Here is a 12,927-nt window from a genome sequence, read left to right on the forward strand (position 1 = left end):
AATCCACAGACTGCAGACTCCACTGTGTCTTCCATTCACACAAGGGCTACTTTGGATCCCACCCCATAAATGTACTATTGCATTTTTCATAGCCCATTTGTCAAAGTGCTCCAGGAGAGGGAACCTTGACAGAGGACTCTTGAAGATAATGTTTGAAACAAAATCCAATTCTTGAGGGCATATCCTCCCACTCCAATCAATTTTGCACAGTGCCGTCCTAGTAGTATGAAAACATTGGGTGAGGAGAGTCCATTATGATTAACTCAATCCTTCATTGCCCCCCAAAGTACAAGAGGCTCCATATATTATTCTGCGCCCTGTTACTGATTTCTCCTTTTGCTTAATCTTCTCTACATTTCTGCAAGGCTGTGGGAACACTGGGGGAAGCTGGGGTGGAAGCAGAAATGATATCTCAGCTGACCTCCTCTGTCAGCTTCTGCTCTTGGCCCACCCCAGGAGGAATGAAGTGTGGCAAGGTACCCAAAACTCTCCACATGCCTAAAATCAAAACTGATGCACTCTCATCAGAACTAGGGGTGCACAAATGCCCACTGGTTCAGCTCATATTCTGATCAGCAGCCCCCAATCGGAGAACTGATTATTAGACATGCTGTTCATGCTTGCTTCACTTGAACTGGAAACTTCTTGTTACATCGCAGCCTTACAGGAAATCAGAAGGAAGGGAGGGTGGGCCAACAACAGAAGCTGACAGGGGAGACCAGCTGAGATGCCATTTCTGCCCCCACCCCAGCTTTTCCCACTGTTCCTCCAGTCTTGCAGTGATGGAGAAAAGATTAAGTAAACAGAGAAATCAGTAAATGGGAGCAGAATGCCATTAAGTAGACTTCTTTCTGCCCTTTCAAACTTCTCTCTGTGACCCTAAAAGACTGGGAGGCAGGGATAATGTTTGGCATGGGGAGGAGTGCTGTCACTGTGTCTGGAATGGGCTTCTGATCTGATCTCCCCACCCAGGGTTTTTGCTATTGCCTAGACTTGCGCAGTTATAGTGAAAAGACTGGGAAGGGAGGGGACAAAAGTCCATTCCCAGCTAATTTACCTCCCCCTACACAGCAACTTTTCCTTATCTACACGGATTGGAAGCTCAGTCCCAGCTGATCTTCCAATCTCTTGGAAGTCAGCTTCTGATTCCCCCACAAAGAATCTTTTCTGCATCTTGCAAAGTTCTCACAAAGTTGGGGGTAGGGGAAGGTAGGAGAGAATCAGAAGCCAACTCCCAGCTGATCCCCATACCAATGGAGAGTTGGCTTCTGAACAGTATGGCACCATAAACATGCTCAGCAGCTGTCCAAGCCGTTCAGTGCCAGCAGAACATAGTCAGGACTAGCACATGATCTAAGCATGAGTGCAGAACATGGTAAGTTCAGCTGTCGAACACGTTCACTGCAAAACTTGCAACATCCCTAATTTGTACTACTATGCATATATTAAGATGTTAAGAATCAAGTTTAAATAAAAATAGTTTCAGGTAGGTAGCCATAGTGGTCTGTAGTAGAAGAGCAAGATTCAAGTCCAGTCACACTTTTAAAGGCCAAGCTCTGACTCTCGAACTCTCATACCCTGGAAATCTGGTTGGTCTTTAAGGTGCTACTGAACTCAAATAATTAAATAAGGATCCTCGATATATAACAGTTGCAGCCTCGTATAGAAACATGTGCTACAGCTTAAAATTCAGGATTAAGTTTAAATGTTACTTACAGCATTGTGTGATTTTCTGGATATTGGAAGTTATACGCTGTGCTAGTTGATCAGGGTCCCCACCGATGTCTTCACTGTACACCATGGCTGATCACAATGCTCACTATATATATATATATCATAGATCAGTAGATTCACCAGTAACACCACCTGAATACATATAAAAAGAGTTTTTTTTAAATAACACATAGTATGAAGAGTTACACTATAAAACTCAGTTTTGTCCTTTCTCCAACCCAGGTATCTCTAATATGAGTCTGGATTTTATCAGGGTTAAACAAATGTCAAAGAATTTCAGTGACTAGGAACTCTTTGATTCTTCTCGAGAAATTGGCAAAAAAAGATATCTGCAGTTATGTTCAAAGGCAAGGTATTCTCCAGAATCTTTCCTCTTTACTACCATTCATGTGATCTTTTAAAAAAAGCTAACATTGTTTTTGTTGGTTGATTCTACAAGGCTTAGAAGCAATACAAGTTTGTAAGGCCAGCAACGATCACCTCATGGCAAAAGGCTTCTGGAAATTGAGTTTATGAAACTGGATACCTAGACCAGCATTGCTGATAAATAAGGGTACAAAATCAAGAAGGCTCTATTAGGATGTTGGCACAGAGAGGCATGTGGGAATTGCCCGAGCATAAACACTTCATAGATCGGATGAGATGGGCTCTGGCTAACAAATTCTTATACCATAATAAACTTGTTAGTCTCTCAGGTGTCACAAGACTCTTATCAACTTAATTTGCTCTAGTGCTTGAAGAGTTTTAGTAAGTAGTATTGGTTGGAGAGGAAATCCAGATTCCAAATCCCCATTCAGGATGGCAGCTCATGGTTAAGCTGAACCAGTTACTATCATACACGGCTGTTGCAAGGATAAAAGGAGAACAATGGACATTTCTTTGAGATCCTTGGAGGAATGAGAGGATGTGTGTAATCAATAAGTATGTGTTTTTTAAAACTTAAAAAATATCTATTAATTTATTAATAATAATTGTACAGCATGGAGTCAACATCACTGTTTTGAACTTCAGAATTAGGGCTAAAATCTGCACAAAACACCAAAACAAAACGGAGTGACTCCAAAACCCCTTGAAGCTTTTTAGGCTCCCTGGCAAAACAGCAAAGTATAAAAGTAACAAGTATTTCATGTCACAGTGCCATTCCCCCCACCCCCCAGCCCCAGTTTTACACGATAAATGCATGAAGAGGACTCTCACTTCACCCACAGTTGAAGAAGTATCATTAATTCAGACTGTTACTACGCAATAGCTTCAGTTCCTTATAGGAAAGGTTTGCACACCAGAAGGATGCCCTCAGAGCCAGTTTCCAGTGTTCAGGATACAGGACTTCTGCAAAGGCAGCCCAATCCTTCAAAGTGAGTCCCAACCAATTAAGTGGGAGCTACTCCCAAGAACTTATATGCAGCATTGTAACTGAATTTTGTGCTCCGAGGCAAGAGTGTAATCAGCATTTTTGGAACCATGCTCATCTGGTTGCCCCTTCTATCCTCACTTTCCAAAAAAACTCAAGAAGATTGAACCAAATCCCAAAGCTAGACAAAGACAGGTAGACCTCCCTGGTTGTCTTTCCAATGCAGTCTTCCACCTGTGTATGCAGGGACAGCCAGCTTTAGAGGAAATTATAGCAAGAGTCACAAAAGTAACATCACATTCTGGGTAATACATGATAATTAGGGTCCCATTTCCCAGAAGGCAGTTTTCATGCTGCAAACTGAATGCTGTTTTTAGTATTCTTTCAATTCCGTTCACTAAAAAGTCCCTTCTGACAGCTAGTGATACTTCCTCTTTCTATGCTTTCAATTGCAACATTTTCTGCAAGTTGATGTTTGACATAAAGCTCAGTGAGGCTATGCACTGTGGTCATCATTGGACTCTTCAGAAGATTTCCTCCCTCACACTACATTGTGGCCCCTCTCACATTCAGGAGAACGCATACAATATGCTCAGTTCGATCATGTATAATGATATCCCCAGGGCAAACAAGAATATTGTACCCCAGTCCCCCTACTTTAATGGCTTTGGTCATCAAAACTACAGAGTAGAGTCCGTTTCACTATTCAAGGGTGAAAAACCCAGCCATTGTTGACATGAGCAAGCATGGGAAGTGCCAAACTTTGAGACTGCTGTTCAAAACAAGAGCTAGTTTGCAACCTTAAGAATCAGGGTAGGGCTGAGCTAAGGCAGCTAACTTCAAACAGAGATAAGAGCAAAACAGAAACGTTCAGGAGGGTATTTTTATAAAGGGATGAGAACTGCAATATAATGGAGCAGACCAAGTGGGCACTTATAAAGGAACAGGACAGTAATCTATTGCGATGTTTATTATATGTATCACCTTGCTTTTACTGCATTGTAACTTTTGTAACCTACTTTCTATATTATGGTATGTCATGCCTTAGACAGTTTTCTGTTTGCATTTTTTATAATTCTGTAAGCCCAGTCCTATTGCATTGTTTACTTTTATTTATTTAAAACATTGTATGCCACCTTTCTACACAAATTGGGTCTCCAAGGCAGCAAACATGAAAACAGTTGAATATTAAAATAGCGATTACATAGAAACAATTAAAACAATTAAGTAGAAACATGTAAACACAAACACAACACCAAAACCAGGGAAGAGGTACAATTTACTAGATGTCTTATGTTGTCTGACAGATTTGAATTGTTTTTACATTTTGTAATTTGTATTGAGTCCTAGTGAGAAAAGTGGGCTATAAATGAAATCAGTGAATACATAAGTTCTCCCATAGGCCCTGCTAAAAATGAGCATTAATGCCCAAAGCACAGCATTCTGGGCCAGCTCAGCCATACTTGGTTGATCCGGGCTCCAGGTTTGCTGGGACAGCATATAAACAAGGGCGACTCCTACAAGATAAACAAGTGAATTTCAATACAATTATAATACAGCTAATTACACTACATTTAGGATCTATTAATCCAAATTGCAATCATACAACATGGCAGATGAGTAAAGCTTCTGGCATCTCATGCTTACACAGTCATTCTGAAGTGCTACAAAATCAGACGCTGGTTTTAGAGAACACATCTTAAGAGTATATGTCATAATATTTCATTAATTGTATGTCTGGCTCCAGGAATCCAATTATTCAAATTAAAAAAACAGTCACAAGATGTGTTTGATCCAGTTTATTTATTCTTAAATAATAAGTAACAGTGAGATGATCATAACTGAACTGGCAGGTTTCAGATCCATTGGTAGACTCTGCTGACTTCTTTATTAGCAAGAATCTTGCACCTGCTAAGTAGTTGTTGAATTAATTTGATCAGAACACATTTGAATTACTCCTTAGTATTCACTAAGTGTAGATGACTGGGGAGGGCAATGGCAAACCACCCCATAACAAAAAGTCTGCCAAGAAAACGTCGTGACTCGGTGCTTGCACAGGGACTACCTTTACCTTTTTATTCACTAGAGACTCATAATCACCAATGGCACATACTGTGTGAAGTCCACCCTTACATTTTATTCTGACAACTGTTTGATCACATGCAGCCCAAAGGACCACAGAGTTTGTAGCTTCAGACAATGAAAATCAGTCCCAAGCTGAAGCTGCACATGAAATTGTAAGTGAAAAAAATCTAGGCGAGATGCATGCAGATAATCCCCTCCCCCATTTTTTAAAAAATAGATGACAGGATCTGGAGACTGCAAGTTTGAACAGAATAACTTTAAAGAGAGAGGCTGCTTAACCCTTTCCCCTCCTGTGATGTTTCTGCTCAAAGTACTCCCAAATGTCTTCTCCTCACCCCATCCCCCTAATGGGAAAAAGGTGACTCAATATGAACGTTTGTGAGAATTTTTTTTTGTTCCCTCTGACCAATATTGCCTAGTTCTGCATTAGCGAGAAGGTGGCTACACTCACCCCCATCTAGATAGTTTTAGGTGGGTAGCTGTGCTAGTCTGCAGTAAAAGAGCAAGATTCAAGTTCAGTTGCACCTTATACAGACCAACCAGATTTCAGGAGTACCAGCTTTCAAGACTCAAAACTCTCTTCCTCAGGTAGTGATCGAGCTTTGACCCTGGAAAGCTCATACCCTAAAAAAACTGGTTGGTCTCTATGTGCAACTGGACTCGAATCTTGCACCTCTATTCAAAAGGCAGCGACAGCAACTAAGCCTGCCCATTACTGCAACTCAGCTTTTGGTCTCCGTCAGAGATGTCCCATAAAGAACGTGCAACTGCAGCTGCCAACACACAGCGCCTCGTTGCTTTTACTGTACTGCAAGTGCAGGTGTTAAATCGAGGCCGGTTGCCCCCCTCCCCCCTTAAACCTCCGAAGACTTTTGTTGCGAGAAAGCCTTTGACTTCTTATCACCCTCACATGATTATTCCACCCAGAGGAGGGAGGCGCTAAGGGGAGCCGAGCAGGGAATGCTGATCGCCTTGCTTGCCATTCGCTATCATGCGCCTCCACCGTCTCAGGCATCCGCCCACAACGCTGTCGGCTGGCACACCCCGAGTCCAGCTTGCTGCACCACACGCCCCGGCCGAGCCTACTCGTCCCCCGCCTCATGGGGAGGAAGGCAGAACACATTCCCAGGCGTCGGGAAATGGAGCTCAGGGAAAACAGGAGAGGGGGGAAGAAGAGGCGGAGTAAGGAAGGCCAGGGACAGAGTATCAGGACGGGGCATAGTTTCAGGTGGGCAGCCAGGTTCAGGGCCACTAGCACCTCAGAGACCAGCCAGATTTCCAGGGCGTAGGCTTTTGAGAACCAGCGCTCCCTTCGTGGGACCACCTGCTCAAGACGGAGAGGGAGCCCCATCTGGAAGCAAGGATGCCAAGCGCAAAAGGCGATTCCGCCCTCTCTGGGGAATGCGGAACTATCGCCGCAGGCCGGCGCCACCACCTTGGCACTGGGGGGGAACCCGCGCCTCTCGCGGCCCGATTTGCAAGGGACGCGGGCCGCACCTGCCTCGACCCGAGCCTGCGCTCCGCGCGCCCGCCCTTCCGGGGGCTGCAGCAACCCTGCGCCAGGGCGGCGGCCTCCCGAACCTCGCCAGGCAAACCAGCCGGGAAGAAAAGGGCGGCCCGAAACGCCGCCGTCCTCCCGTCCCCTTCCGAGCCACTTCTCCTTGTGCCTTACCCCCCGCTCGCCGCTGGCAGCCTCGCCGCACGTCCTGACCGGCCTGTGGGCTCGATCGCTCAGCTGACCCGCGCCAGGGCAGACGCTCCCCTCCCACCAGCCCAGCTGCGGCAGAAAGAGCCGCCCCGGCAAATGTGGGCGGGCGCCGGCTCCGCCTCCTGCCTTCCTGGACTACGGCTCCGGCTCGGTCTCCCATTGTGCATCTATAGGACGCGGCGGGGAGAGGAGTCGCTAGAGGCGGGCCTACCGATAGCCAAGAGTGCCTGTTTTTTGCCGGAGTCAGCTGACGGCCCGCGTGTAGAGCCCCTCGTCTGGAAAATACGGGGGAAGGCATACTTGTACGTTGCAACTGCTGTCTTATTTTTAACGTAACTGCCCGATCCTTTGCATCTTTCCCATAATTAAGTCCCCCTGAGTTCTTTGGGATTTACTCCCAAGTAAGTGCGTATTTATTTACTTCATTTATAGCTCGTTGTTCTTCATAGTAAGGATCCAAAATCGCTTACAGCATTCTTCCTTTCTCCCGTGTTTGGTTACACTCAGAGTGCATGATTGCTCTCAGTTCACCCAGTAAGCTTCCGTGGCGGAGCGAGATTCAAACTTGGGCCTCCCAGATCCTAGACCAGCACTGTTGCTAGCATTGCCAACCACCAGATGATGCCTGGAGATTTCCTTGTATTTACAACTGATTTCTAGACAACAGAGAACAATTCCCCTGGAAAAAGTTTATTTATGTCATTTATAGACCTCCTTTCTCACTGAGACTCAAGGTGGATTACACAGTGTGAGATTAGAACAGGCAATTTCAAGAACATTTCCATAAACAATGCTGTAGGGTAAATAAACACAATTTTACAAAGATATAGCATTAGTAAGAATCCAATACAGAGTTGAAGAAATGTTGAAACACAACATAAGCAATTCTAGGGCTGACATTAGACTACATGAAGCACAAGAAGCTCATAGGACCACATATTTAAGACAACAGGTAGTACATAAGGTAACACAGTGGTAAAGTCTATGGTCCTTATTAGTGAAACATCTGAGAGCCCCTCCCTACAATACAAAAGCCTTTTTGAATAATTCGGTTTTGCATCGTTTGTGGAAAGCTAGAAGAGTGGGGGCTCTCCTGACCTCCTTAGGCAGGCCGTTCCACAGGGTAGGGGGTCACCACAGAGAAAGCCTGTGTATGGGCTACTGTTGATTTTGCCCATATGCAGGGTGGCACTTGCAGGAGACCCTGTTCAGATGAGTGAAGCTGCCATGGAGGAACATGGGGAGGGAGGTGGTCCCATAGGCATGCCGGGCCAAGGCCATGAAGAGCTTTGTATGTGATAACCAATACCTTGAACTGAGCACAGTAGTTGATAGGTAGCCAATGGAGTGACTGCAGAAGGGGGGTGATGTTCATGCTCCTGCTCACTCCTGATAGCAGTCATGCTGCAGTGTTTTGCACCCATTGGAGTCTCCTAGTTGATTTGGATGGGAGACCTATGTATAGTGCATTACAATAGTCAAGTCTTGATGTTACCATAGTATGGGTCCAGGTGGCCAGGGCAGCCAATATCGAGGTAAGAAGCCATCTTCCAGGCTACGCTGAGGTTGCAAAAGGCATTTTTTGCAGCTGCATTTTTTGCAGCTGCCATTTTTTGCAGCTGCCTTTTTGCAGCTGCAGCTGTTGTTCTAGTAGTAGCACTGGATCCCATATAACCCCTAGGCTCTTAACCGCATCGCAAGGGTCAGACGAACTCCGTAGAAAGTGGGGAGTACAATGTCTTTCAAGATCTCTTCCTTGCAGCAAGCATCACTTCTGTTTTGTCTGGGTTCAATTTCAATTTGTTCATTTTTAGCCATTTCACTACAGCTGTCAGGCAGCAATCCAAGATTTCTACTGTATCCTGAGGGACCTGGATAGTGAGATACAGAGTTGGGTGTCATCTGCATATTGGTGATATCCAACTCCATAGCTGCAAATGAGTTCTCCTAAAGGCTTTACATAGAGGTTGAATAACATGGGGAATAAGATTGCGCCCTGCGGAACCCTGCAAGATAGCTCCCATTCTGGAGACAGTTGATCTCCAACAGCAGGGATCATTTCGTAGAAAAAGAGCTGGAGGGACTAATTTGTATAGCTCATTAGCATAACTCATTAGCATGTGTCATGCCCCTTGCCATCTCCAGAACTGTGTCATTGGCATAACTGATTTGCATATGCCACACACTCTGACATCACCTATCCTGGCTGTTTTGGACCCAATCCTGGCCATTCAGGGCCGAAATTGGGCCCAAAATGGCAAAAAGGGGCTGAAAATGGCCCCAAACGGGCCCAAAATGGTCAGGATTGGGTTGCTGCTGAGTGGGAGAGTGATCCACCACCTGTCAGAGGCTCAATCTGGCTGACAGTCAGGTGGGCGGGGCCACCTGACACTTGACCTCTTTGGGGAACTACCGGAACTGCGTTCCTGCGCGTTCCCCCTCAAAATGAGCCCTGTCCAACAGCACCCCTTTGGGTCCGTCCCATGAGAAACTATTTAAACCAATCCAAGGCACATCCTTTGATGTCCACTTCTGTCTCTAAACGTCTCAACAGGATAGCATGGTCTACTGTGTCAAAGGCAGCAGACAGATCCAGGAGGCGCAGTAAGGAGGCTACTATTACTTGCTATCTCTGCCCCATGCCCTGGTCTGAACCCAGATTGGAAAGGGTCTAGAGCGCTAGTGTTTTCCAAGAAGATCTGGAGTTGGTCAGCTACTGCTCTCTCAATCACTTTGCCCAGAAAGGGCAGACTAGAGACTGGGCGATAATTGGCCTCATCATTTTTGTCTAGAGATGGTTTTTTAATTAGTGGATGGATAATTGCCTGTTTGAGTGGCTGAGGGAAGATGCCCTGAGTTAGTGACTGATTTACAACAGTGGGATATTTGGAGGGGGCGTCTATGGCATTATTCCCCAATGGGTTGCTCTCACCGCAATAAACTCTGCCCTCCTGAATCTCCAACCTCAAATCTCTAGGAATTTCCCAACTCGGAGTGGGTAACATTAATACCACTACACTATTCTGCATCCAAGCAGCATGAGCTTGGGTTGGGTTTTGCACTTGTGGAAAAAGTAAAGGTCTAATCTGTGCAGATCTGTAATATTTTTATGCTGCCCCCCCCTCACGTCCCCACACTACGCTGCCTGTTCCCTTATGATGCCCATCGCAACCTCCATGTTGGTGTGGGGAAGGAAAGCAACAGAGGCGAGGTGGGTGTTAATGCCTGAGGCGACAGTGTGAGACACGGAGGGAGCAAGCGAACAGATTTTTGAGCCAGGCATATGATGTCCAATGATCTGAAGAAGCAGTGATGTTCCAATGGCAGACTTCACATCTGAAATACAAGAGACTTAAATTATTTGCTGTGTATCATTTTATAAAAGACTATTACTTACCTTTGTACCCATTGGGAGCCTCTGGCTGAATAGTATGCTTGAACCTGCTTAAGAAGAACAATAAGAACAGACATAGGAATTTATACGAACTGTATCTTTAAATAAGCAATTGTATATTTGAATGGTGATGAATTTAACTATCTATTTATTGACTTGCAATGATTTGTATGAACTATTTATTACTATTTATATATGTATTTATTACATGTTTGTACTTGCACTTTGAACGCTTGTGGAACAGACTTTGTAATTAACTGATAGTTATTGAATTCATTTACTGTGGGAGAATTAATTGATTGAATTAATTTACTGTGGTAGCTGAGGCCAAATAGATTCAAATTGAAGTCCCCAAACCCAAAAGCACCACACAAAGACTAAGATTAATATATTTATTAAGAACAGGGTTGCCTGGTCCCTTACCTCCTACTGGGCCGCCCTGGGAGTGCGCCCAGGAGGCCTGTTCCCCTGCCCTCCCCCCTTGCTGGCCAGGCGAGTGGTGGTGGAAGGTGAGAGCAGGGGATCCCCCACCGCCACTGGGGGATCTGGGATCCCTAATTAAGAATTATGCAAAAGACTACATATATAGAAAATGTGCAAAACAGAATAGGAAAACAATAAAGGCTACTTAACTGAAAACTAAATTATTTGGCTGGTGATAAAACAGATGTTACTGTGTGAAGTCAAATCACAAAGTCCAAACAGAACAGAATACCAAGAGCTAGCTTTCCAGTCCCAGAATGAAATGTGGCTGAGGTTCAGTATTCTAATCCAACTGCTAATCCAAGAACAAAAAGCTAACTTGGAAACTCCATTTTTATCTGATACCAGCCTGCAACATGGACAATTCTAAAAACCAATCAAGGTATTGCTAAGACACGTGAACATGGTTCTCTGCAGCTGACATATGTTCCCAATTAGAGCAACTAGCCTTCATCTGAGCTCTGATCCTAAATAAGATGGTTGAACCTCCCTGGGCCTTGATATTCCTAAAATCTCACTAGCACCTGGATTCTGCATAAAGCGTATCCAAGCTTATTTCTCTGGAAACTGCTTTCTCCGACTTTCCCAGAATTCTGCTTTGAGGCCCAACCAGACATATTTGTCTGAGCAAGAGTTTGGCCAAGAAACAGGCTCAGAATAAGCTAGTTTCTTGGCAAATTTCTTCCAAACTTTATGGTAATGACTGTCCAGGGTCTGAGCCTCAGCCCCCGGCCTTGCCGGAAGCAAGGAGAGGCAGCCGGGAGACAGCTGCCCTGCTGCCCCAGCCGGCAACCAGGGCCAGAACCTGCCTACACCAGGGGGAAGGGGCAAAAGGCCAAAGCCTCAGGGGGCTGGAGGGAGCAAGGAGAGACCAGCTAGTCCCATCCTCCAGGGGGAGGAGAGGGGGATAAGCGGGCCAGAGGAAAAGGGCCAAGGCAGGGGGCATAGGGGCCCAGCAGCAGCCCAAACAGAGCTCTTACCTGGCAGGGAGGAGAAGCAGCCACAGCAGCCCAGAACCACGCCCCAGCTAGAGGACAGTAACCTGGCTCAGGAGATGCTAAGAGCCAAGCCCCTCCAGGTGGAGCTGCTGGAGGCACTCTGTGGGAAGGGCTGGGCAGCCAGCCAAGGGGCCACAGCTGGGCCTGCCTTCAGCAATCAGCTCAGCCAGAGAGGCCTGGCAGCCAGCCAACAAAACACAGCTGTTGCTGATCCAGGCAGCCCAGCCAGCTATCCCAGCTGCAGCAGCTTGAGACAGCCCCGGCCAATGCTGGGAGGCCAAGGAGGGGTGTGGCCTGGCAGGCAGGGCCTGCAAAGGGGGTGGGGCAGTGAAAGGAAGCCCTATAAAGGTTGGCTGGGAAGAGCTCTGGGGTGGTGGGTTTGAGGAGGAGTGATGGTGTGGAGTTGAACAGTGCAAGAGCAGAGGCTTGAAGAAGAGTTCTTGGAGGAAGGCAGGGTGGAGATCGCAGAGGGCGAGCAGCCCAGGTTGAGCAGGCCAGCGAGTGGACTGAGAGGGAGTCTGGGTGAGGTATACCACCTCTCCTTCCATGGAACAGGGTCCTGTGACATCCCTGGCACCCCTCTGACGTCAGGGCTGGCTCGGCCGACACCCTGCCCAGCGGCAGCGATGGTGAGCTCTGACAAGTTAGTGGCCCTTCCGGGGATGTTCATTCAGCTGCGGATACCGGCTGTAGGGGTGTGTCCTCGCACCGCAGGCCAGGCTGAATGCAGACTGTGGCTAGAGGAGCACCTGGACAAGATGTGGAGGAAGCTGGCGGCTGCCTACCAAGAGGCTCAGGCGGAGCTGCCGCAGGAGGTAGAACAGTGGATGCAAGCCTGGGCACCCACAGCCTCCTCGCCGGCGGAGTGTGCATTGGCATGGGAAGTCAACCCACTGGCCACCTCGTCTCTCAACAGGGTGCCGAGCCTATGCGCCTCAGTGATAGTATCCCGGTGGAGCCTGCAGGTGCTGTTGGACTCGGGAAGCTCAATCTCAATGATCCATGCCCAACCTGTCCCACCCGCCCCCCCCCCCCCCCAGTGCATCTCTGGTTCCCAGTGGTATGTGTGATAGGCCACGCCCAGCCGTGGCCGCTTGTCTGGGTCATGGTGGAGTACCTGGGGTAGCCCACCGCATGGAAGTCGCCAAGGTAGACCACTTACCCCACCCAATGC

At 46.9% G+C, this 12,927-nt stretch overlaps 1 protein-coding gene across 1 annotated transcript in view; it reads right to left on the reverse strand.

Annotated features, from left to right (window-relative positions):
- The window catches only part of STX7 (syntaxin 7), a 44,709-nt gene extending 37,753 nt beyond the window's left edge, over positions 1 to 6,956 (reverse strand). The window contains exons 1-2 of the mRNA XM_054990210.1: positions 6,843 to 6,956; positions 1,717 to 1,866 (exon numbers count right to left, since the gene is read on the reverse strand). Of these exons, the coding sequence (XP_054846185.1) occupies positions 1,717 to 1,801 (85 nt within the window). The 5' untranslated portion in view covers positions 1,802 to 1,866; positions 6,843 to 6,956. The remainder of the gene's footprint in view (positions 1 to 1,716; positions 1,867 to 6,842) is intronic.
- Positions 6,957 to 12,927: the final 5,971 nt, after the last annotated feature.

Source organism: Eublepharis macularius, chromosome 1, assembly GCF_028583425.1.
Source record: "Eublepharis macularius isolate TG4126 chromosome 1, MPM_Emac_v1.0, whole genome shotgun sequence".
Classification (NCBI taxonomy): domain Eukaryota; kingdom Metazoa; phylum Chordata; class Lepidosauria; order Squamata; family Eublepharidae; genus Eublepharis; species Eublepharis macularius.